At 57.1% G+C, this 24,368-nt stretch overlaps 9 protein-coding genes across 9 annotated transcripts; 6 read left to right on the top strand and 3 right to left on the bottom strand.

Annotated features, from left to right (window-relative positions):
- Window positions 1-121: 121 nt before the first annotated feature.
- W97_05000 (uncharacterized protein) lies at window positions 122-1,449 on the bottom strand (the record flags this gene model as incomplete). The annotated part of the gene is made up of 4 exons (XM_007782888.1): window positions 122-158; window positions 218-462; window positions 521-1,113; window positions 1,227-1,449. 4 exons carry the CDS (start codon window positions 1,447-1,449, stop codon window positions 122-124), a joined length of 1,098 nt encoding a protein of 365 aa, XP_007781078.1.
- A 290-nt stretch (window positions 1,450-1,739) lies between these two features.
- On the top strand, window positions 1,740-2,615 carry W97_04999 (uncharacterized protein; the record flags this gene model as incomplete). Its single annotated transcript, XM_007782887.1, has 3 exons — window positions 1,740-1,798; window positions 1,860-2,073; window positions 2,214-2,615. The coding sequence occupies 3 exons, from the start codon at window positions 1,740-1,742 to the stop codon at window positions 2,613-2,615; spliced, it is 675 nt and encodes a 224-aa protein (XP_007781077.1).
- A 1,073-nt stretch (window positions 2,616-3,688) lies between these two features.
- W97_04998 (CAMK protein kinase) lies at window positions 3,689-6,325 on the bottom strand (the record flags this gene model as incomplete). Its single annotated transcript, XM_007782886.1, has 6 exons — window positions 3,689-4,569; window positions 4,669-4,685; window positions 4,744-4,874; window positions 4,929-5,521; window positions 5,662-6,217; window positions 6,284-6,325. 6 exons carry the CDS (start codon window positions 6,323-6,325, stop codon window positions 3,689-3,691), a joined length of 2,220 nt encoding a protein of 739 aa, XP_007781076.1.
- Window positions 6,326-6,611: 286 nt separating this feature from the next.
- On the top strand, window positions 6,612-7,628 carry W97_04997 (uncharacterized protein; the record flags this gene model as incomplete). Its single annotated transcript, XM_007782885.1, has 3 exons — window positions 6,612-6,797; window positions 6,847-7,215; window positions 7,314-7,628. The coding sequence occupies 3 exons, from the start codon at window positions 6,612-6,614 to the stop codon at window positions 7,626-7,628; spliced, it is 870 nt and encodes a 289-aa protein (XP_007781075.1).
- A 1,066-nt stretch (window positions 7,629-8,694) lies between these two features.
- W97_04996 (uncharacterized protein) lies at window positions 8,695-9,872 on the bottom strand (the record flags this gene model as incomplete). The annotated part of the gene is made up of 2 exons (XM_007782884.1): window positions 8,695-8,824; window positions 8,875-9,872. The coding sequence occupies 2 exons, from the start codon at window positions 9,870-9,872 to the stop codon at window positions 8,695-8,697; spliced, it is 1,128 nt and encodes a 375-aa protein (XP_007781074.1).
- A 2,122-nt stretch (window positions 9,873-11,994) lies between these two features.
- Window positions 11,995-13,584, top strand: W97_04995 (uncharacterized protein; the record flags this gene model as incomplete). The annotated part of the gene is made up of 3 exons (XM_007782883.1): window positions 11,995-12,141; window positions 12,211-13,440; window positions 13,486-13,584. The coding sequence occupies 3 exons, from the start codon at window positions 11,995-11,997 to the stop codon at window positions 13,582-13,584; spliced, it is 1,476 nt and encodes a 491-aa protein (XP_007781073.1).
- A 1,512-nt stretch (window positions 13,585-15,096) lies between these two features.
- On the top strand, window positions 15,097-16,498 carry W97_04994 (uncharacterized protein; the record flags this gene model as incomplete). Its single annotated transcript, XM_007782882.1, has 3 exons — window positions 15,097-15,617; window positions 15,672-16,397; window positions 16,459-16,498. The coding sequence occupies 3 exons, from the start codon at window positions 15,097-15,099 to the stop codon at window positions 16,496-16,498; spliced, it is 1,287 nt and encodes a 428-aa protein (XP_007781072.1).
- A 3,439-nt stretch (window positions 16,499-19,937) lies between these two features.
- On the top strand, window positions 19,938-21,686 carry W97_04993 (uncharacterized protein; the record flags this gene model as incomplete). The annotated part of the gene is made up of 2 exons (XM_007782881.1): window positions 19,938-20,464; window positions 20,525-21,686. The coding sequence occupies 2 exons, from the start codon at window positions 19,938-19,940 to the stop codon at window positions 21,684-21,686; spliced, it is 1,689 nt and encodes a 562-aa protein (XP_007781071.1).
- Window positions 21,687-23,183: 1,497 nt separating this feature from the next.
- On the top strand, window positions 23,184-24,345 carry W97_04992 (uncharacterized protein; the record flags this gene model as incomplete). The annotated part of the gene is made up of 5 exons (XM_007782880.1): window positions 23,184-23,269; window positions 23,325-23,574; window positions 23,634-23,768; window positions 23,820-24,101; window positions 24,154-24,345. 5 exons carry the CDS (start codon window positions 23,184-23,186, stop codon window positions 24,343-24,345), a joined length of 945 nt encoding a protein of 314 aa, XP_007781070.1.
- Window positions 24,346-24,368: the final 23 nt, after the last annotated feature.

Here is a 24,368-nt window from a genome sequence, read left to right as displayed (position 1 = left end):
ATGAGACATGAAATCAACGTCAGCGCTGCATGCAATCTAGAGCATGTCTAAAGGTGTTGGGACAATTCGCTTTCTCGATTCCAAAGCTGCTGCGCACTACTCCCCGCTTCCCGGGCATTTCTCACAGCGTCCAGACGACGACTCTCCCATCAACACCGCTCGCTGCAACAGAGTCAGCTTCCATGTCACTGCAACCACACCTCTCAAAGACGCTGACTTACTGCTGAACTGCCTCACCCCGTCCCCGCCCTCCGCATAGCTCCGCACAGTGCTGATGGTGTTCTGATGCACGGTCTTGAGCTGCGTGTCATCCCTGGACTTGCCCTTCAGGTCCATCTGCCTGAACATGTTGAGCGCGCTCTCCTCCCTCTGATCCTTCAGCCCAGGCCGGCCGGCCGACTCGATCGAGCCCGCGATTGCCCATCCCTGCTCGCTGCCCTGGAGGCGGTACGCCTCGCAGTCCTGGCGATGTCAGCTAGACCGCTCGCTACATCTCGGATTGACTGATGGGGTGACTCACGTATCCTGCGGCAATGATCTCGCTCTCGCTGCTCCAGATCAGACTCACAAACGGCAGCAGCTGCGTGCTCACGCTGACCACAGCCCTGGGCGCCTGATCGGGACCGGCCGGATACACGACCGTGACGCTGCTGTCATGGCTCGCGAACGCCAGCGCATCGCCCGACGGCGAAAACGCGACGTCATGAACCCATCCCGCCGTGTTGTTCAGATACTCCCCACACACCGTATTGAACGGCAGCTTCTCCCCCCAAACGCTCGGCCCAGGCCTCTCATCGACCCCCTTGACGAACCCCGAAAACACGCGCGCATGCCCGTCCGTGCTCCCCGCGCCCAGCAGCACGGAGTTCGGATGCCAGGCCACACTCGTGACCGTGGACCGAATCGGCTTCTTCAGGTGCTTGGAGACCCACCAGTCGTTCTCGGACTCGAAGTAGCAGACGGCGATGGTGCGGGCGCCGGAGCCGACGGCGAATTTCGTTTCCGAGGGCGACCAGCGCACGGAGGTCGCGGCGCGGTTGATGCGGAGGAGCACGAGGGTCGGCTTCCAGGCGTTGGAGGGGCCCGTGGGCTCCCAGACGTAGGCGTTGCGGTCTGTGGTTGGTGGTCAGCGTCCGTTCGTTATGCTTTTAGCATGCTCTTCGAAGCGCTCCGTCAAGTAGATGGGGGATCGAGAGATGCCAGGCACCCTGAAGCTGCTGGCATACCCTGCGAACACGTGACAATCCTCCCACTCCCCGGCGCGATATCCACGCCCGTGACGGTCTTGTCGTGCCCCTTCAGCTCATCCTGCAGCACGAGCTTGTTGCCTGATTTCGCGTACAGCTCGACGTTGCTGTCGCGGGCAACGGCGAGGGTTTGACGGTCGGCGGAGAAGGAGTGGTCGGCGATGGGGGCGTGGAAGAGGTGGTGGACTTCAGGAGGGGCCATGGTGGGCAACAGGAGGGGAGGGATCTCTACTGTTGCTTCGTGATGCTGTGGAGAAAGGAGACGTGGATGGTGGAGCAGCTTGAAGTGGGGGATGTGACGGGCAAACTCCGGCGAGCCAAGATTTCGGCGATGATGAAGCTCGAGATCGAAACACGGCAGAAGCTTCAAATGAGATAGGAACAACTCTAACATCTCAAGACAACAATCACGGCCTAGAACACCTTCCACACCATCTACCAGACGCTCACTCGGTCGCTTTTGTGACTGCTCCTTCAATGGCGACCAGAGTAATGCCAGCGCGCTCCGCACCACCCGCAAAAGCTCCCCCAGGCAACCCCCCGAACCAAACGTACGTCTCCCCTTCACGTCCCTCCTCTCTCTCCATGGCACTAAGCTTGCTTTCTGCGCAGCCTCTATCTCTCAAACCTCCCCGACAAGCTGCAGAAGCCCGACCTCCGCCGCGCGCTCTACATGCTGTTCAGCACCTACGGGCCTGTGCTCGACGTCGTAGCGCTGAAGACGAGCAAGATGCGCGGACAGGCGCACGTCGTGTTTCGGGATGTACAGGCGGCGAGCCAGGCGATGAGGCAGCTGCAGGGGTGGGAGTTCTTCGGAAAGGAGATGGTGGGTTGGGATTCCGCTCCTCCTCGTCCGCTTCTTTCCACAATCCCCTCTCGTCCCCTCTCGTCCCCCAGCTCCCCCACAGCACGAGGAACCATTCCCACCACCCCGCCAACACGCCCGCTAACGCCCCGCCTCGCCAGAAAATCGCCTACGCAAAAGGCAAATCCGACACCATCGCTAAGCTCGACGGCACCTTCAAGATCCCCGACGTGAAAACCACGGCCACGTCCTCCGAAGTCCAGCAATCCATCTTCAACGCGCCGCCCTCTGCTGCTGCCGCATCAACCACTACGGCACCGGCAACCGCACCGGCTCAGGCGCGGTCGGCTGAGGCGGCGAAACCCGCGCAGGCGAACGGGCAAGCGAAGGCGGGGACGGCTGCACCGCCAGCTGCGTCTGCGGCGCCTGCAGCTGCAGCGGCGGATTCAGCGGCTCCGCACGGCGTGAAGCGAGGGCGGGAAGACGAGAGCGACGAAGAGGGCGCGCCGATGGAAGAGGAGGACGAGGACGAGGCTATGATGGAGGAGTCGGATTCGGAGTGAGGCGGGCATTGAAGAGGAGCCCTCGTCTTGGAACCGCGCTAAAGACTTCCCCGTGCGGTATCTCCCACGAGAAAAGGGGAGGCAAGCGGAAAGGGCAAAACACGCACCGAGCTGAAACGCACCGCACAGCAGCCTTCTGACAATCTGCAGGAGGCTGCGCGGCTAGTTGCGCTTCGCTGCGCCACAAAGGTAGAAAATGCCACATCGGCTTTGATCTGATTGCATATTCTGATATACTTCTAGGTTGCTATTTGCTACTGCGAAACACCAACGCCACCCGCACCGAGAACTACTCGCGCGCTGGGGGCTTGCAGCTCTCAGCGGATGCCATTGGCAGCTGTCTCTATTGTGGCTTCAAGTCAAGGAGCGTCACCTTCCGGGCGCTCTTTGGAGGTCAGTCTCAGTCTTGAGGTTTGCTGTTCTCGGCTTGGATTTGTACATGCGGTCGCATCTGCAAAATCCTCTTATTTAGTTCAAGCGGCAGAAACAGAGGCTCGAGCGGCCAATCATATGCCACGATGAACTCTCTCGAAGATGTCAAGGAGAGGCTCACATTCCTTAGCATCTCTATCAACCGAGCAGACAAAACCATCACGTCCATTGAGGCCAGATTGAACTGCTGAATTTGTTCTTCCATACCTAATCCACGTACCGAGCCAAGGAAGAGCCAATCCCGCTTTTCCGTAGAGCCCGACAGAATCCCGCCGCGGCATCGCGTAGACGACGCTGCCCGTCTAAAGTAGCAACAAGTAAGTTAACCGTGAAAGGAAACCCCGCGCGCGCTGGGTGCCCCATGCTGCGCCTCGACGCCCTTGATGCGCCCATGGTCCTGAACAGCGCGCATGAGAGCGGGAGAGCAAGAAGACGAGCCCACGACTCAAGCCAAGCCAAGCGCCGTCCTTGCCTGCCTGGCAGAGAGCACAGGAAGCACAGTGCGTGAGCACCGATGCGATCAAGGCGTGCAAGCGACATAGCCAACGACCCGAACCATGTAGCCTCCCACACAGCCGTCCCATTTCACTCTTCCAGAAGGCCCGGCCCTTGCCCTCACCCGCTACCCTCAGCCACCACCCTCAGCTCTTCTCCCCATCCCCGACCCCATCCTCAACCGGCTTCGCCCTAACCGTCTTCGCAGAGTACACGCTCCCCTCGTCCCCGAAAAGCAGCACGTCCCCCTTCCCGCCCATGCCCATGAACTCGGTCGGGTTCCTCGCGGCCGCCGGATCCGCTTCTGCCTCCGCCTCCTTCAGCATCTGCTTCTTCGCCTCCGTCTCGCCGTTCTGCGCCTTCGTGGGCAGCTTGGGATTCTTCTCCCACACCTTCACCGGCGCGGTCGCCGTCCTCATCTGGTTCCCGTTGACGGCGAGATGGGTGCCGTCTTCGCCCTGCCCGCCTCGTGCGCCTGGTCCGCCCGGTCCGCCGCCGCGATCTCCGACTCGCCCGTCGCCCGCGCCGTCGACGTCGACGACGCGCGCGACGCGCACCTCGTTCAGCTGGCTCAGCAGCGTGCGTTCGCGGCGCACCTTGCGCTTCTCGAAGTCCAGCTCGCCGAGCCGGCCGACGAGGCCGTCGGTGCTGTCCGTCGCGGCGGCCGCGCCGCCGTACCCGCCCATCTTGGCGGCGTAGGCCGGCAGCTCCTCCGCCCGGTTCGTGATCCAGGGGTGCTCGAGACACTCCTCGATGCTGATCCGCCGCTCCACGTCCACCGTCAACATGCGGTCGATGAGGTCGAGCGCGGCGTCGCCGATGGGGTCCCAGTAGGGTGACGGGTAGTCGAAGCGGCCCATCTTTATCTGCTGGGACAGGGTGTACGGGTTCGAGGGCGTGTAGAGCTCGTCGCTGAAGGGCGGGAAGCCGCACAGGCAGATGTAGAGGACGACGCCTAGGGACCAGACGTCGACGGCGCGGGTGTAGCGGCGGTGGTTGGTGGGTTCGAGGATCTCGGGGGCGACGTCTGGAATTGTTAGCGAGCTGTATGTGATGTAGTTGTGTACAAGCGGGGGTCTGTTGAAGAAACCCAAGGTTCATGTAGTGGATTCGCTAGGTTACTTACAGCTTGGTGTGCCGCATCTGCAGGACAAACGTGTCAGCAGAAGTATCGACAGGCGTGAGACAACACGATGCTTACAGTGTGGTGGTGAAGGACTCCTCGCCAATAATCTTCGCAAGGCCAAAGTCCGCGACCTTGATCGTCAGCTCCTTGTCGATGAGCAAGATGTTCTCGGGCTTGATGTCGCGATGGACAATGTTCCGCTCGTGCTGCGCAGCACCCGTCAGCACGTGACAAAACAGCGCCCGCGAAGACAAACCCACCAGATACTTGACCGCCTGGAACAGCTGCACGAACACCTTCCGCGTCTCGCACTCGCTCAGCTTCTGCTTCGTGACGATCCAGTTGAACAGCTCGCCCTCGGGCGCCAGCTCCAGCACCAGATACACCCCGTCGTCCTCGTCGAACGTGTCCTTCAGACACAGCAGGCCTGGATGGCTCACGCCCATCAGCACCGCAATCTCCTGCTGCAGCCCGTCCACCTTGCTCCGCTCGCCCGGCCCCGCGCGCTTCTCAAACTTCTTGACCGCATACCGCAGCCCCGTGCTCCGCTCGACGCACAGGTACACGCTCGCGAAGTGGCCCTTGCCCAGCTGCTCCTGGATGCTGTACTGCTGGCGGAAGCCGTTGGAGTTGCGGGAGTGCGGGTAGTGGAAGACGAAGCGGGCCTCGTCGAGGATGGAGATGGCGTCGCCGTCGCACAGCTCGCGGCGCTTGTTCCGCCCGACGAGCGAGTCGTTGACGAAGGTGCCGTTGCCGGAGAGGTCCTCGAGGACGGCGATGGTGTCGCCGAACTTGTTCTCGTTGAAGATGAGGCAGTGCCGGTTCGAGACGACGGGGCTGTTGATGATGCGGTCTGTGGGTGTCAGCGTTGTGTCCACGACAAGCTGTCACTCATGAAACTCGGTCCCTTTAGACCCAATGATCTCTCAGAGTTTCGGGCACCTTAGCGTTCGGTGCAAGGATAAGTGCGTGACGGAGCTTGAAAATACACACCACACTCGGGATGCCGCCCTATGAGATAGCCCCCAGCCGAGATGCCGTTCAGCTGCTTCTGCTTCTCGTACTCCCACTCCTGCTCCTGGTACGTCTTCTTTCCCACCCGCTGCTTCCCGCTCTTGGCACCGAGCATGGTCGTCGGCACCGGACACGCGCTCCGCCGCTTCAGCACCATGGCGTCCCCGGACTTGCTGTCGATAGGCACAAGATACCCCCACACGCCCTCGGCCTCCTCATCCTCGACGCCGTAGATCTGGGCTTGGGGTGGGTAGACGAATTGGGAATAGGGCTGCGTGTCGGAGGGTGGTGACGAAAGTCCCGCGGCATTCGGAGAACTCGGGAAGTGTGGAGGGAGACCGTTCCGCTGGCTCGGTCGTTCGAGAGAGGGGCTGACGGTGCCTTCTTTGATGTCTTCAGTCGCCGTCGAGTCCTTGTGTGTGACGGGTGAGGGCAGCTGCTGCTGGTTGTTGGTGGTGGTCTTGGGTCCGTTCGCGTCTGAGAGGCGCTGCGAGCGACGCGGCTTCTTCAGCTCCGTCTCCTCGTCTGCCGTAGGCTGCCATTGAGCGCCGGGTTAGCGGTTGTGTCAGATCTGAGGCAGAAACGACGAAGCTTGGCATACCGGCGCGCGCTTCAGGCTGCTTTTCTCCGGCTTGGCCGGCATTGCGGGGATGGAAGGTGCGAGGCGGAGGTTTGCGGTTGTCGCTGCTCGCCAGGCAGAGAGTGTAGTCCCGGAACGCGGAAGGAGGTGGAATTGGGGAAATTGGCGAGAGGGGTGAGATTGGGTGAGAGTTGCGGTGCGACGCAGCTGTGAGGGAGTGAGGCAGCTCGTCCAATGTTCGCGGAGGTGTGGCCCGGGCTGAGTCCATTTTCAGGCAGCCCTGCCCCTCACGTGAAACGTACCAAGGTACCCATCACCACCGCGGGCAGCTCCATTGCTTGACAGCAGCATGCCTCACAATGAGGATGGTGTGCGCGGCGAGAGGACGACTCCAGATGCAGAGCCCGTTGCCATCACCGGCTTCCCCTTCATTGACCCCGCAGAGTTCCAGCTGGCAGCAGTCAGTTTGGTTGAAGCGTTCAAGCAGAACGGGCATCGCCAGCACGACTGGGAGTCTGTGCGACTGCTCGAAAGCGTAGGTCGCGGCGTACGCATCTTGAAAGACCCGCTCTGAAGCCAGCAAGGATGAAGCTGCGATCTTGCGCATCACCAGGACCGTAAGGCCCAGCAGTGGCAGCAATGAGCCCTCGCCAGACGGCTCCAGCGAGATCCCCTCCGACGACGACGAGGTCGAGGAGCACGACGATGAAGTTTGGACACCTGCGATAGCATTTTCGTCAGGAACGCCGTCCGCAGGGACAGTCGTCGTCCAGTACGACATCGCCCTCTCCCAAACCTATCTCGTTCCCGTCCTCCACATCTCCATCTCCACCAAAACGCCATCCAGCAACCACCCGATCACCTCCCTCGACGCCCTCTACGATCTGCTAGTCCCGCAAGCATACGCCTCGCAACTGCAACGGGTAGGCGTCGTGGGGGGCATCTCGATGTGCGTACGTGTTGCGCATCCCCTCCCTCCCCTTCAGCTACGACATGCTACACTACGCCACGCAGCGTTGGAGCTGGAAGCTAACGCGTCGTCGGTGAGCAGCACCACCCGATAACCTCGTATCCCGTCTTCTTCGTCCACCCGTGCAACACGGCCGAGGCGCTGCAGGCAGCGCTCCCGTCAGCACAATCAAAGGCACAGCCAGAACATCAGCCAAGACCTCAGCCAACGGAGCAGTCAGAAGATGGGCTCAGCGAGCGGGCAGATGCACGGCCAGATGCACGGCCAGAGGCGCAGCAGGAGCGGCCTCGAGTTACTCCGGCGCAGTACCTGCGCCTGTGGATTGGTGTCGTGGGCGGGTGTGTCGGCTTGCATGTGCCTGTTGCGCTTGCTGCAGCCGATGCAGTCGCGGAGTGAGATGGGTCGTGACAGCAGAGACTCGATCGTGACAACAGAGACTCCGTATAGAGGGCGCCCGACCGGCGTGAGATTCCGAGAGACCGAGAGCTGAGGGCGTTGAGCAATGTCGCAGGTGGAGATGCAGGACTAGCAGTCCGTCGGCGCTATGCGCAACCTGAGCAGGCTTGGCTCCTGACAGGCAAGCGCTGGATTCTGAGAGGGTTGGGTTCTTCACGTGCCTCGCTGAGGAGTAAGCCGCCGGTGCTTCGGATGAGCATATCCAGGCCCATGGCCCCAACAAAGGCGTCTGCGTCCGGTGGAGCGTAGCCGAGACACCGACAAAGGCGTTGCGCCCAGACATCGGCCTTGCAACGGTTGGCCGTCGAGTAGATCGTTGCGGCATGGCAATGAGGCATCGGGCGGCTTCCACCCTTCACGTCCAAATGCGGTAATAGCAGCACTTTGCGTAGAACGCCGCAGGTGGAATCGTGAGCTTTGGGAAGACCACCCGCGCGGGCCGGTGTGGAAGGAGGCTGCAACAAGGCAACCGGGGCTTGAACGGCCCGGCAACAGAATCGAGCGTATCCTTCGTGGAGTTGCGGAGGGTTGTTGGGTCTACCATGGCCGTTCGGCGCGATCTACGTGACGCGCACGAAGGACTCTTGGTGCCAACACCAGGCGCGGCGGACTCGCTGCAGGTGTCGCAACGTGGTATCGGGCTCGGACTGGAAGCTGTCTGTGGTGTCGGCAGGCTCACGAGTCGAGCCGTGTTTTTGGGACGGCTTCGTCTGGTTTGACACGGCTGTGACATGTGCAGCGAACTAAGAGCTGGCATCACGCTTACGGCGGTGATCAGTGTGAAGCACGCGGTGACGCTTGCTGGGGAGCCAGATCGTCACTGTTATCTATATGCTGTGCTATCTAAAGGCAGATGACTGGGTTTTCCGGCCAGCGTGATAGGGGCGTATAATGAACCGACAGCATTAGAGACAGCTATGACGCAGCACCATCCCACTAAAGCTTCCCGCTCCTCGCCCTAGCGTTTGACCGCTCACACGAGTCCCGAACCATCCCCTTAATACTCCTAGTCGTCTTCCTCCTCCGCTCCTCCGAACATCTCCACCAACCGGTTAGCCTTCCCTTCCGGAGTTTCGTTAGCGAGCAGCTCATGAAGGGTACACGAATGGTAGGGTGCGGCCCCGAAGTCATACGGTCTGCGACGTTGTCAGCGCGTGTCTGTGACCGAATACGGCGGTGATTCTACGCTAAATCCTCTCCCATGCGGGAACTCTGGTCTTTCGGCCTGACGTCCCCTTCTGACAGCCAGAAGCTGGCGTCTGAGCTGACGGACGGCAACCCATGAGCGATTGCGGGGCCGTTGAGGACGTCTGAGCCCAGAAAGACCATGTCATCCTCCATCCTTGGAGGGCTCGAAGGTGCTCCGACACTGTCGAATTCCCGATATCTGGATGGTCCGGCCTTCGTTCCCGTGTTGAAAGAAGGCTGACGCACCGGCTGCTTCGAAGGATTGTTTTGCCGCCATTGGCTTGAGGTGTCGTCGGAACGGAGAAGGAGTTCGCTCTCCAACGCCGCGAGGGTGGCTTTCATTTGTTGTATTTGGAACAGTGTATCTGAAGGGGTAGCGACAGAGGAGATAGCCTCGGTCTTTCTGCCGTGGCATGGTCGCTTCGGTGATGAGAATTGAAGTGGGGGAAGACTTTCGGCGTAGGTTAGTGAGCCGTAGGCACGCATTTGCAGAAATACTGACCTGACGGTCGAGTGGCGCCTTTTCCTCGCCGTGCTATTGCACTTGCGCGGCAATGAGGAGGTTGGCGGCGTTAACAGGTCATCGCCGAGAACCGGACTTCTCTGGTGCGGTTCGTCGCTTGTTACCGAATCGTCTGAGGATGCAGAATACGCTAGACCTGCTGGGAGATATCCCTGACCGCCCGCACGACTAGGTATCTCCTCGACTACGGGGCGTTGGCGCTGACAGTAACGGCTGAGCTTTCTTAGATAATCGGCGTTGAACCTGCCCTCCCTCGTATGCGCGTGAGGCGCCAAACGGATCAGATCGGCTCGGCTCTGTTGTTCGGTGAGGTATATGGCAAAAAATGTATCGTCGTCAAGCCGGGTTTCCACCGGAAATCGCTTTTTGAACAACTTCTGCGTGAAGACGACAACGTCCAGATCGTCATTGGGGAGAACCTCTTTCCAGGCAGTTTCGGTGTCGTCCGCGCTGTCGCCGTCGGAATCCGACATGTCGCCGTGCAAGTTGTCCTCAATCTGGAGATGCATGCCTTAGCAGAGTGGCCGATAGCAGGCCTCATGAGCTTACATCTGAAGCACTGTCCGGTTCGTCGTTGGTGTCTTCATATATGATATCCCCAAGCTCCGGAGATCGTCCACGTTGAGACGGGTTCGATATCACGACCTCGGGTGAGCTGCGAGCTCGGCTGGTCTGAGATGGAGGCATGACGATATACACCAACAAAAGGCACGTTCAAACCGAAGAGTACCTCGACGGCGTGCTTGAAGAATCTGAACGAAAGAGAGTTTGGAAGAACATGAACAGTTCTATGGAAATCGGTGAAAGAAGGGGCTGGGTGCAAAACGCGTAGTGGCCGCGGCCGCGCAGCCCAGGGCTTACCTCTTGACATCTTGGTGCTTCAAAGACACCGAAGCCCCAAAGATGGGCCCGAAGGCGGCTTTCCTGAGCGGTAACCACGAGCTGGGGGGGCATGTCCCAGGTGCCCCGGGGAACGCGGATCTTAGGGTAAGCGCAGTGACAAACGGCAGGATCTGCGAAAGGGCATGAAATGATGCGGCAGCTGTACTTATTCGTTGCCTGGCTTCGACGACACCAGTCGTGATTGGCGGCAAGGCTGAGGGCCAAAGCACGATGCTGGACTGGACCCGGCTGGGGAACAGAGACTGACGCCTGTGCATAAGCTGTGCAACACATAGTACAGCCCTGGAGATAGCTCCGGTTGCGAGGACGGGCCGCTTTACAGCCATCCTCGAAGTTGCGTTAGTACTGGCGCTACTGGAGGTCCTTCCATGGCCTCTGCTGCTATCGCTGAAGCTACAGTTCTTCTTGAGGTTCAGTTTGAGTGACTCTTCACATCGACAAGTCGAGTCCGAAGCGTTGGAGCTTCGTCTAAGATGCTGTCGATTGTGGTGATGCCGCTCGAAAATGTGACAGGTCAACACACGTTAAGTTTGAGTTGAGGCGGAAGTCATGTCCCGGCCTCCGTAGGCTGTGCTCGCTTACGGTGGCTTGGCAATGGTCGCAAGGTCTTCTCTCATCAGACTTGCAAACCGCACGAATGGCATCGCCTTCCAATGGCCTTTGGTGTGCCAGCGCTGAGCTGCCGTTACGTGCGCTCTTAAAAACGGTTGTCACAGTCAAGCTTCGTCGCTTTATTGAGGGATAAAAGCTCACAACAATAATTGCGGACTGCTCGGGCGGAAAGCCACAAATCTGGGGTTGTGGAGATCAACAGCGATCGAAGCTGCCGCAAGGCGGGCATGCACAGTTCGGGACCGGCAGCTGGTCTGCTACGGCCAGCCACAGCAAGCCCTCAATCTCGCGACTCGAAGGCCGCTCTGCACTGTCCATGCCAAGGCACTCCAATACCGCGGATCACGGGGCGGAGAACCCGCAGTCGCTGTTTGGAGGATGTTTGCGGCTGGCTGCACAGCTCTCAACTGGGCAGAGACAAGTAGACGAAGTCGGCAGAGAAGCACATCGAGGTTGTGAGGCGGAGATCAGGCGATCTGAGCCCAGCATTCGGTTCAGCACTTCCGGGTCTGGAGAGGTGGACGCTCTGTGACGGATTTAGGTTAGCAAGACCAGGATCCTGAACTCGAAAGCGGCCTCTGGATATTCGCAAGTGAATTTTTTCCTGTCTTCTATCTGAGTCCTGATGTGGTACCAAAGCCGTTTGCCGTTAGCCAAGCCGCACACTCCTAGCCCTCCTCAGCTGGACCTGTTTCAAGAAGTCGTGCGTAGTACCGCATACAAGGAGGCGTCGATCCCCTGTCCGTAGGGTCCATGCAGTTGCTAGCAGCTCTGTCCAGGTACCAGGTCTTTGTGGATCACCCCAACTGTCATGACTCTTGTCAGGAGGGCCCTGCTTCATCCCTTCAAGGGTCTTCCGTGGATGCTTACAGCAGCGCGGACGTGACGCGAACGCGCTCTGCGCACAATCTCACAACAACTTCACGCGTCTTGGTGATATTCGACATCCTGTCTTCTGTTTACCTGTTCCTTTCATCACCCTATACGTCAATCTTTTTGCTTGCCTGATATCCGCAAGCACGATCTGGTTATAACGTAGCAGACGGCCAAGTCACGACACGCCCTTTACTTGTCTCTATCATGGCTTCCATATGTTCGTTTGAATCATTCAATTCTCGATTCTTCCCCGAGCTCGGCGAGTTACCGCTGCCTCCACGGTCGAGACACGAGCCGTCCTCGGCAGCTGTTGAAGCGTCAAAGGTCGTGGACCTAGGCAGTAATTCAGAAGTAAGGCTTCTGAAGTCGTTCCGTTTGACCATATCGAGAGTGCTCTGACGACGACGGAACGCGAAGCAGTCTGAATCAGACGAGGAAACCGCGACAGCAGATTCGGTGAATGACAGAGGCATTCTTCCCAGCCGTAGATGCGAGGTCTGTTTCGATTCGGAGCAAGACGAACAATATCGCGCCGCGCTCAAATTCCTGCTCCAGGACGATTGCGGCAAGCGTGTCCGGCTCTCCATAACAGTGAGGGGCAAGATTTGGCCAGCGAATGAGAGGCTTCCGGACCGCGAACTATGGCATATTCAAACGAGCGGCCACATCAAGCGCGAAGCCAAGTTCTTCCGCGCTCCGTACACCTTCCAAGGGGACGGAAGGCCGTACGCGGAGTTCGAGAGAATGTTTGAGGAGTTCAAAACGAATCCACCGAATCGTCGGCGAAGACACCGCGGTCATAATACGAGCACGCGGGTGCCAAGGACCGAAAGCCGTGTCGCCGCTGTGCGGAATTTCACGGCGATCAACAGGCCGCGCGCGATTACGATGCCTCCAACGCCTCCACAGTCTTCTCCGAGTCAAGGTTTGGCCTCATCCCCTACCTCTCCTCGCCGCCGAAAGCGTCGCGCCGAAGACGACGAAGATAGCGACCTGGAAATCATGCACGAGCGGAAGTCCTCCCGCGTCGAGGTTGACTTTGAAAGGGCACAGCTCAGTGAGCGGATCAAAGAGCGGAGGCAGTTGGCACGCCTTACAGAGATAGTTAGCGAGATGCAAGCAGCACTGGCACTCCTTGTCAATGCCACAAGCTCCCCGCGTGGTCGAGAAATTGATACCGGGAAGACCGGCAGCGCCGCAGTGGTTGAAGGTGCGCAAAGCGGCCACGCGAGATCTCCTGATCTGCAGTCGCCTGTGGCAGGTCCTTCTCGAAATGCCTGTCCTTCACCGGGGCCACCCCATCCCCAGCGGCAGGCTGGCAACAGCACGGAAAAGGACCCGCGCCCCGAACTCGACTCAGCTGGTAGCCCTCCGATCCGAGATGCAAGACTTTCATCTGGAAAAGCTGCAACGTACAATACGCCGACGGTAAACGAATCCTCCGCGACGTCTACGCATGGAAGCGCTTGCAACTGTAGCCGCACCATGCCTCTAGAATACCTGAGAGAAGATTTGCCGCCGCTTAAGGAGTGCGAACGGAGAGGGATGATAAGCGAGCACTGGCAAAATATCGAGCGTCTCGCTCGTTGCAATTACCACAAATCGACGGTTCTGGGCAAGGGATGTATAGCCGCTCTTGATCTCAAGCTGGTATGTACCTGATCTGATTAGCGAGCGCTTGTTAACGCTTAACAGATCTCGCCGAAATCTGTCGAGGCGCTGACGAAGCGAAGAAATAAGCCACCAGCGCCAGGCTCGCAAAAGTCCTGTTCTCAGCAGTTCGCAGGCAAGTAAAAGCCGAACAGCAGCAACAAACGGCGTTCCAATCCAGTCTTCTCCGCATCGGTGCTGTATGAGGGGTTCGGGAACGTGATGTGGTAATCCGCAATGGATCACACGAGGAAAATCTTGTCTTGTGGTATCGCCTGCTGCCTCAGCATTGTTTACTGTGGTCCCAGTATCTGGTATTGAAAGTAAAGACGAGAGTTATAGGAATTTTTAACGCAAATCGTCATGCGTTCTCCAATTTGCTAAACCTATGGAGCCCTCTTCATGCCTTCCAACTTGCCTCGAGAAATGTTGTATCGATCGCCGGTCACGTGACCAAGCCCCAGGTTTGGCAAGACTCCCCCAGATCGGGAACTCCCGCCCGCACTCCTGCCAAGCCCAGGCAATCTAACCTCCCTTGCTCTCTGCAGTTTCGCTCAAGCAGAGCTATCACTGCATCGCGCTGCCGTTCGCACAGTGGCTTGAATCTGGGCCGCCCGGTGACATTGGATGCACCATACTTGAGGCTGACCTCCCGAAAGTCACTCAGCATGACGCAGAGATGACTCGTCACATCTCAAGTTCAAGGCGATGCAGACCGCCGCTCCAGCCACCGCAGCGGGACGACGCCCAGCTTTCAGGGGAAACAGCCTCTTGTGCTTGAATGCTTGAGTTATTGCGGCTCGGATACAGCGCCACGGGCTGCTTGCTGGGGCAGCCGAAGCGGGCGGGTGCGATCCCGGCACGGCCGTGTGCCCATCCAACCTCGCTTGGATACACACAGTAGCACTGTGCTTCAACATTGGCGCGCCAACGGAAGCACGAGAATTGAACCCGATGTGAGCTCCCGGATGTGATACGGCTCATCTTGGGCGGCGGCATCTGCACAGATCAGCTCCGTGCGCTCAATGCAGGCCGCGACTAAAGCCGCGATCAGCGTGTGGGTTTCATGCGTTGTGCTCAACGCAGGGAAACCTGTAAGAAGTGAATTTCTGAGCGCCCGCCCCACGATTTCAATCCTCTGCGCTTCTTTTCTTTCTCTGAATCTCATTTCAACATCGTTTCGTATAACGCTTTATCCGCGTGTACATGAATCTCCTAGAAATACGCTTCCCAACCGATATTAGGGGCAACAGCAACTAGGACGGATTCCAGGGACAGTGAAGCCGTGACTACGTCCCTCAGGCGGTACCGTATGCGCTCGACATCGGTCGAGGTAGCGACCAACTGAATCTTCCTACATACGACACATCAACACGGCCCGTCATGTCATGGAACAAGAACGGGAGACGAAGAGGTCCCAAGAACCGCAACGAAAAACCGCAGCCACGGAGGTCAGGACAGAAGAATTTTCGCGCTCATAGACCCAAGAAAACCACTGCGGCTTCAGAGCCAAACAGTGTGCCGCTTCATTGGTCGGAAAGCCTAGACAAGAGCACACTAGCTAGCGTTGATGTACGTTATCTACTGCTCCCTTATGTGTATTTGGCAGTTTCATTCTACTAAAATCAAAGCGCTGACGCGGACATGCCTTAACAGATGTCAGAGGGGCGCCCCTCCGGCGTTTCATGCAAAGAGCCACCAGCAGCTCGAACTGAATGGAAGAGCGGTCCGACCTGTCAGTCAATCCGTAAGCGTCAGATCCTTCGCCAAAACGCCAGAGACCAGAAATGGAAGCGCGAGGACCGGGCGTCCACCGTTGAGGTCCACAGCATGTTGCACACCAAGCGGCCGGATGATCGTAGAGCTTCCGCACCGTACGCGTACGGTGCAAGAGGTCGGCCTTTCAAGGAGTACAAGATTAAGTTCGAGGAGCGCAACCTACCCGTGCAACCGAAGCGCAACCGCAAGCGGCGTGAGCAGGGCGTACGGCCGTCCGTCGAGGATGAGCAATGTGCTCAATTGCAAAACCATACTACCTGCGGAAACCCCAACGCAGCGAACAAAGCTGATGTACTGGGTGCCGAAGTTGTTGAGAAGCCGCAGTGCATTCGCTCTCGCAGCCCAACGGAAACCGCGCGCGAATCTGTCCCACTGGTGAAAGAGTATGCGGAGTCAAAGTAAGATTACATTCATCCCAGCTAGCACGCAGATGACTGACAGACTCACCACAGAGTCGTGCCCTCAACCGGGAAGAAGCGTGCGGCAACCGAGGTGGCCGATGACGAGTCAGAGGTTCCGCACCCACAGGAGAGATCAAAGGCCAAGATACGTCGCCTTGAGACCGAAGTCTCCGAGCTCAAAGAGACGTGCACCCGTATTGAACAGGACGGAAATCGGCGAGTGCAGGAACTTGAAATTACCCTCGAGCGGCGTATCGAAGACCTGCTCCGGGCCAAGCAGGCCGAGATGGCGTCGACTACCCCCAAGTTTCCGCAAGCAGGAATCCCGCAGCCCATACCGCACACGTCTCCACGATCGAAGATCCCCTACCAAGGTCAGAGGTCATACTCCAGACATGGAATCTTCGCCCCTCCGGCGTCTCAGGCTCCTCGGCGGAATACGATGCAAAGCGCGGCTCCAACTGCACAAGCAGGCCAATCATATCGATCTGGGCTATCGCAAACAAACGGGTCACCTGTTGTTAGGGGCGCTGTTCAAACCGCGTCTACATCAGAAACTAGCCGCCCTATCCCGACCGGTCCACGTAATAAATCGCATGCGTACTGCAGGTGTATCAACCTGCACCGGGACTTCCTCAACACCGTCGCGATACCATCAATCGACACCTGGCCCAAAGCTGAGCTTCAAGAGTATTACCGGTGCATCAAGCAGATCGCCAACTGCAAGGCACATAACAAGCTAGGCAAGGCATGCAAGAAGTTCATGTCTGGAATGCAGTAAGTTCAAGCTCCTTTCCGGTGTTGTGTCGACAGTGTCGTGCTTGCTGACAGCTTCAAGGGGTCGGGAAGCTTTCGGCGCCGGCGCGCATAGATCATAAGCCAGTGTATACAAGGTGCGGCCAGAAAGCATCGCCGCCTTGTTTATAGACGAATCGGCGTTGCCGGCCGTGAACCGGACAAGGACCTAGGGCTCAAACAGCTTCCGCCTCGCGGGTATCCGTTGCTCATCCGGCGGTTTCTAGTAATATTGGATACCCGACATTGAACCACCTTGTATGGTTCACACTGATGTTCAATGGTGCGGTCGCAATTGGGTTCTCGCACAATGGCAATGCACTTCCCTCGTGGCACTTGTCTTCCTTAACTGTCATCGAACGCCCTCTCGGTATTGGTTCACTCTTAGGCGATCCACTATGTATTGTTACCCCTTCCAGTTTCTTGTAGCTGAGCATGAATCAGGAGTATTAAACAATCGCTGCACTTTCCTTCGCTACATCGCCATTCTACGTATGGGCCAACACTGTACCCAACCACTCTGCTATATCCATCATTTACCGTCAGAAGCGTGATGCTTTACTCTTCCCACTCTCTCTCTCTCTCTCTCTCTCTCTCTCTCTCCCCGCCAGGCCTGGTATCTTGTCAAGCGGATGAGGTCCTGCTCGTTGCCAAATCACCTACTCTACAGAGAACTTCTCGCAGCGCAATCCGAGTGTTCGTTCATCCGACCGGCTACCGCCTATTGCTTGACGCTGCCCTCAGATGAGGGGAGCGGTAACCCCTTTTCCAGATACATGACACTCTGTGATGCCTGTCTGATGCCTCGCTGCGAGATGCACGCAAGTCCATGTCGGATGGATTGCCCACAAAAGCGCACAAAATGCGCCTAGCCCTCCCTTGTGCATCACCATCCAGGCAGTTCTTACATGCGTTGGGCAAGATCTGAATTCGCGTCTTCGTCCACCATGACTCTGGTAAAACCGAAGGCCCCGCTCGTCGGCAACGCACTGAGTTCGATTTAGACCTCTCCCGCCCACATATCTCCATCACGCTCCTTTTGGGTTCCAATGCTTCGCTATTATACGTGCTTCGACGCGGGCCGACCCCCACAATCTAATTCGCCTACACCTTCTTCCAAAATTCTTGCTGCCACCGTTCCGCTTCGTTGTCACGCCAGTACACTGCCATCGTCATCACCAGCACGCTACGTCCAGCAAGAAGCACAGAAGTTCGCGTCTAGCTTGTCACGTAGGTGCCCCTGAAGCGCCATTGCCAACACAAATTCCCTTGCGGTTCTCTGCCGATCCAGCGCCGAAGATAAAAAGCTCATATTAAAGCATATTTTACAATTTGGCTTCAAGTACCTTCGGGACATGTATCGCGGCTTGCGCAGCTGTCCCGATCTCCGCCTGTTGCACAATACGGCCCCGGAGCAGTCTAGTTTTGTCCACAGATACATCACCGACAATCTCCTGAGCTTGGCCCAACAGGACCTGCTGATTGCACTTGCGAAGCGGATTATTAAAGGCACACTGCGTAGACTTGCGAACTGCGTGATCACAAGATTGTCCACACCGGTAAGCTTTGCTTCCACCGCCAAGACGACAAGGCCTGCCTGAGTCCCAAATCGTCAAGCCGCGAATTCGTCGTCACGTCCACCACGACCTCTACCACGAGGTTTTAGCCATCAGTTCTACTCCTGACAGATTCACAACGCTCCTAGCGGCTTATCTCACACGTCTTAGAACCAACCGCGGGCTTCTTCCACGTTTGAAGCCTGGCGATGATTGACATGCTGTAGATGTCAAGCCGAACAACATCTTGGTCGAGCGGGAGGACGATCACGGAATGGTCATCGAGCAAGTCCAGCTCACCGACGTTGGGGACGCTGCCTATGTACCTCCTGAATGCGGCACCACGCTGAAGCCTTTCGAGAGTGGTCGAATCGCAGACAATAAGTACCGACAATCGAGAGCTCAGGCCTACCTAAGAAAGCAATACTCTCGGCCCCGTCGACCGTTCTACCTAGCCTATTTAGTCATGTAATGTGCACTCGACCCGAACGTGTTTTGCCAGATGGAGTTACCACTTGCCAGAACATGCCCAGTTCGTAAGGTCTCAGCCCCTTTCGGCTACCGCATCACGCGATGAGAGCTGTTGCTCATCTCTTCGCCCCTTGATCGTTGAAGTTGAGTACGAAGTTGAACACGAAATTGAAATATCTGAATTCAAGCCCAGGTCCTCAGATCGTGGCCTCTGAGGCGGTACATGGCGGGTGTGCGAAGTTTTCACCATCGTGTCCGCTTCATGTGGTGGAGGACTGATCTCCTATCCAGCCTCGGCACCAACAACCGACAGTCTGTGGAGGTACAGTCCGCTCTCAGTATGTATCAATCCAGGCCATACTTAGATACCCAAGCGAAACGTTGAGCGATCGGGCAAAGTGTAAGTAAGCAAGCTTCGGCATGATCTTAAATGAACCATTCATACTGGCTTTCGTCCTTTCCATTCGTTCCAGCCTCCATATCATTCGGGACTGCTAGGGTAACGTTTTAGAGGCGCATATCGCGGACCAGAAACTCGCGGAGCTCGGTAGCATGATCCCGGTTATCCCAGTGTGCGAACATGAGATCTCTCTCAAGGTTGAGACTTTTGATCAGCCATCAGCTGCGTAGAGGCATGTTTTGTAGGAAACGCACGGCTTCCAGGCATGTCATATTCAACGTGAAAACATTCTCGCGGTAAAGCATGGGTGATGTGACGCCATAGACCTGGCGGTTTGTGCGCAACACAGCTGAAGCCACGGCTGTACGCGTCTGAATTTACAATCACGGGGATCGGCATGTCCGTTGCGATAGTCCGGCTTGATCGTGACACCATGCTCCGGGCAGAGAGCGTATATGTAGATTTTATCTCTTAGTTCTCGTGGTAGACCGGGTTGGGGAGGTGGAAAGACATCGTCGACGGTGTTTCGGAGCTCGCTGATACTGGGGCGAAAGACGCGTTTGAGTATAAGAAAGAAGGTTGTTAAAGCTTAGGGAAGACCTACGACATGGAAGACAATGGTGAATCAGGGAGTTGTGACTGGCTTGGAGGAGTTTGTGAGTCCTGAAGATAATGAGCGCGACGCGCCAAGGGACAGGGCTGTGCCTGATCACGTGAGCTTGATCACCAGAGAGCGAAGGTCTGGCTTGTTCAACGCCAAATCTGCGACTGAGCTGGACCTGTGATGATCTACTAATGCTGCCGTCCAGCTTTCTAGATGCCCATTGTGCGCCTTGCGGCAGCTCCAAGCGGCTTCGTGAGTGCTACGATCTGAGCCACGTGATAATCATTTGTTTCGCGTCGAGTCGCGCGACACGCGCAGAGAAAGAGCCAATCACAGCACAGCCTGCTCGCTTAGTCACTCCAGCTTTCCGTGACGCAACTGGCGGCCAAATCGCGTCGCGTCGAGTGCCGCCGTGGTTCAACTTCCACACTTGCCATTGAACTTCACCATACATTTCTGCGTCGCTCCTTCTTCCTACTCACCCGGTCGCCATGGACTCACGCTCCCCCTCTCCAGATCTGCCAAGCTCTCCCCCGGCGTTGCCCTCGACGTTCCCCCGTCGCAAGCGCGCGCGAATTGACTACTGTTATGACGAGAACACATCCAGCGATCCGCCCGTTTTCTCGAGCGATGACGGCCCAGAGGCGTCAATCGACAACTATGTGACTCCCCGCAAGAAGAAGCAGTACAGAGGCACGTGGTGGGACCATCAGCCGGTCGCTGAAGCTTCCAACAATACTGCGGCGAAGGTGGACCTCACCCGCAACGTGGACAGCGGTGTCTGGATGGGGAGCGATGGGACCGACGACTCAGCTGCGTCGGCGACGAGGTCAAGCTTCGGAGCGGACACTACAATGTCGGAGGTGGCCGACCTGCCTGACGAGGTCGGCCGTGTCGGTTGTCGAGCAATCGCCATGTTATCGCCTACGGCCAGTAAGCTCGGGGCAGTGACGGAAGGTCTCGCACGACAGATCATCGAGCAATGCCTTGATGATGGGAAAGAGATGGTGGATCTCAGGTAAGACGGAAGCTAGAGGACGTCCTCGTCAGCGCGGCTTGCTAATGCACATCTCCGCAGTGATCTTTCACTGACCGCAATTTCTGACGCCACACTTCGTCCGCTCCGTGCTCTCATACGAGCGCCTCGTGCTGCTGATGCGGTGCTCGATTCTCGTCGCTCTTCTCGTTCGGACTCAGACCTCTACGCGCCCTTCACGCCTTCGCTGCAGCTATTTCTCTCCCGCAACTCGCTTCGTTCGCTTCCGCGGGAGCTATGGAACCTTCAGACCCTCACGGTGCTCAGCCTTCGAAACAACGCACTCACTGAGATACCCTCTGCGATCGCAAACCTTCGCAACCTCAAAGAACTGAACTTGGCCGGCAACAGACTGCGGTGGTTGCCTTGGGAGTTGCTCGGCCTCGTCGCATCACGAGGTCCTCTGCAACGGCTGACGGTCTTGCCCAACCCATTCGTACAAGGCACACGGTTTCATGGCGAGCTGGCACAACAAGGGCACTGGAGGTTTCCGGCCAACCCGCAAAAGATGGAAGCGGTGGCTGCCCAGCTCCGGCTCAAATTGCAGCACACCAATTCTCCAGGCTCGCAGGAGCAATTCGAGTGGCTGCTGAAGCTGCACGAAGTGTACGCCGAAAGAATGCGCGAAATCGGCGATTCCAATCGCGAAGACAACTGGTTTGCTCCCAAGATCGGAGTGGATTATCCACTCAACCTATGGAAAGAAGACCCGGTCCATCTCGCATCAACGCCGGTCACATTCTTCACCTTCGACGGACGGCTTGAGCGGCACTCACCGCCGCCGCCATCCACAACACCCGAGGACATCAGATTTCTCCCTTCCGCAACCCGCCACACCTCCACCGCTGCCCCCCAATCTGTCGCTCACGCCAGCCGCGCACCTTCTCTCTTTGAGCTCAGTCTTCGTACCATCACCTCTATGCCTTTCTCCGCTCCGTTGAGCCTCCTCCCTCTCCTCCCACCCGACGCACCGGACTCGGTCGTCCGCGCTCTTCACACTGTGGATGAGGCTAAGCAAGATAATGGGAAGAAGTGCAGCGTCTGCGGGAAGGGATACGTCATACACAGAACTGAATGGATCGAGTGGTGGCACTGCGTGCCGGATTCGCTGGTCACCGGCCTGGATGCTATCGGTGTGCCGTTCCTGCGGAGGGGCTGCGGGGTGAAATGTTCGCCGTATGAGGGCAAGTTGTGGGATCATTAAAAATGAGTGGGAATATCACGCCTGCGGCTTGCGGCCACGCGGAAAAGCTTTGTAGCTGGTACTGTATGTACTTCCTTCACGTGCTTATGGTGAATCGAGTTAATGATCTGGTTGGCAATGCCTTCCTGTGTATATCTTATCAAGAACATTTTGGCATTTCGGTGTTGTTCATTCTTCCGTACCACTTTCTCCATAAGCGGTGATGAGACCTCTGCGAAACGCGTCAACGACTTACTAAGCAGCTCCAGCTTGGTCCTCTCATCGTTGATGATCTGCTGATTGATTAAAGACTTCCCTTAAACTTGAGCCGCAGCATTGCTGTCCATCTCAGTGACATTAATCACGTTTTGATGAGCGAGTTTAACCGCAGTCTTTCGACTCCGTCTCGTAGAAACTATAGATCCTCGAGTACTTCTCGGTAAGCAGTTAATCAGACTAGTCGACTCGGACCTGTTGCCTGTAGTCTTAAACCACAACATCGATAACCATCGGTATCGTCGAATATCAGCAGCCGCTGGCCGCTACTTTCCTGACTTAAGTGGTGTTGCAGAAGCCTTTTAGCACCTGCTCTCCCCTCCTCTATACCCGGTATTTGAATCTGGCGGTCAATCTCTAGGTACGCTTTCTAGAAGCTCTCTATGCTGGTTACCAGCATCCAGAAGACGGAGCAGTGTGGCATCTTATCCCTTGTTCGGTAGGCCAACTCAAGCGCAATTGGGGTCTTGCCGACATCACTCAGGCCGATGAGTGCGAACTTCGGGCAGCGGCCGTCCGCAAAAAGCTTAGCCTCCAGTTCGTCGCGTTGCGAGCTGCGGGCGACAAATTGGTCATCTCCTTCAAACAGGACATACCAGCAAGCCCCACGGCTAGCTTTACTACTTTCAGCAGAGGTATAAGTTGAGCATGAGGCAATTCACCGGTTCGAAGCTTGATGATGCACCGTGCATTGTTTTCCTAGGAATAAATCTGCACTCGTTTAACGCTCAGATCAAGACGTACCAGCCTCACATCAATCGTGGCCGCAAAACCAGTCTCTGTTTTATCTAGGGAAGATCAGCCTCGGAACAGGACTTTGACTTCTAGGCAAAGTTCTCGATGTACACACTCTGTTTCTGCTTCAGGTTCATAATGCAGTCTCGTACTCCGTACTCGCAACTTCTCTCGCTTCCGGATGACACCCAGTATGCCAAGGCTCGGTCCGTTCCGGCTTATCCAAAGTGCCTGTCCCCCTTGGAAGGTTCGGCCAAGAGTTAGAGGCACGTAGTCCTGCAGTTGAAACTTGAGTTTCCACATGCATTCCAACGCACCGGCTTTCGTACTCCCTGAGTCGACCTTCATATACTGGAGCGATAAGCGCAGTCACGTGACAGCGCACGCCCTAGGCAGCCGTGCAAGGCTGAGGGTCCCCTCCCACAACCTCACCCCACTATGTGCAGTTGCACTACCGGCTCGGGGCCTCGACGTACTATACCTTTGGCGCGCATGCGCGTCTAAGAAATGGCTTGCACAAAGGAGACTGTCAAATCAAGCGGTCTGAACATCTGGTGTAGCGAGACTAGACCCGGACCTGCGCCAGAAGTCGAGTACGCTAGAGTAATTGCGAACCCGCACCCTGCGCACCCTGCTAACCTCGCACAGCATTGTCGCCGTCCAGGGTCTAGGCGCTCATCCGTTCTACACGTGGGTTAAGAAAGCCCCTGCCCCACGTGTCGTCGCATCCAAGAGACTTAGGTCCAAGGCGCTATTTTGGAAGGACAAGAAGACGCAAGGCAACGACAAAAACGATGGCTCAACAGAGGTCATGTGGCCTCGGGACCTGCTCTTGCCGTTGTTCAAGAATGCGCGGATCGCCACCTACAGCTACGAATCCGACTGGAGGGATAAGAAGGTCAAGACGAGCTTGCGCCAGTGCGCTGAACAGCTCTTAAATGTCTTGTCCCAGCACAGGCAGCATGCGAATTTAAGCCGCCTGATAATCGATGCGACTGGCCAAGTCCGTCTCTGAAGCAAGCGCAACAACAGGAACGCCAGAGGCCGCTCATCTTGATCGGACACAGTCTTGGAGGTCTTGTCATCCAGCAGGTCTGTTCAGTATCAACCTTGAACTTCGATATCACCCGCTAATCGAACTAGGCGCTCGTCATCGCCGTCCATCAGCGGGGTTTTACTGACATACGCCTCTCCGTCGCAGGCATCATCTTCCTTGGCGCGCCTTTCCAGGGAAGCGATGCAGCGGTGTACGGTAAGTGGCTGGCTCAGCTTGCAAGGCTTGACTCTACATTGTTGGAGTCGCTGGAGAAAGACAGCCCAAGTCTACATGCTCTCTCGTCAGACTTCTGGCACAGTTACAGCGACTGGGATATTGTGTGCTTCTACGAGAACAGGGATGCCGATTATGGGCCTTGGAAGGCACGGGTTTGTCTACAGTCCTCTCTGCTGGTCTATCTCACCTGTTAACCACGTTCAGTTCGTAAGTGCACAGTCAGCCAGTCTCCTCGGAAAGAGGATGATGTTTCTGAACACCGACCATTCCGGACTTAATAAGTTTAGCGGGATGGATGATGAGAACTTTGCGCTGCTGCTACCGGAGATTCGAAGGATGGTCGAGGGTGGAAATTCAGTCGTGATCGATCGGCATCGTAGACAGGGTACGGAATAGAATGGAGGTGCGCAGCATCTGCA

The sequence above is a fragment of the Coniosporium apollinis genome, assembly GCF_000281105.1.
Source record: "Coniosporium apollinis CBS 100218 chromosome Unknown supercont1.23, whole genome shotgun sequence".
In the NCBI taxonomy this organism is placed as follows: Eukaryota; Fungi; Ascomycota; class Dothideomycetes; genus Coniosporium; species Coniosporium apollinis.
The sequence above is the reverse complement of the archived record's forward strand: the minus strand, read 5'-3'. Positions and strand labels throughout refer to the sequence as shown.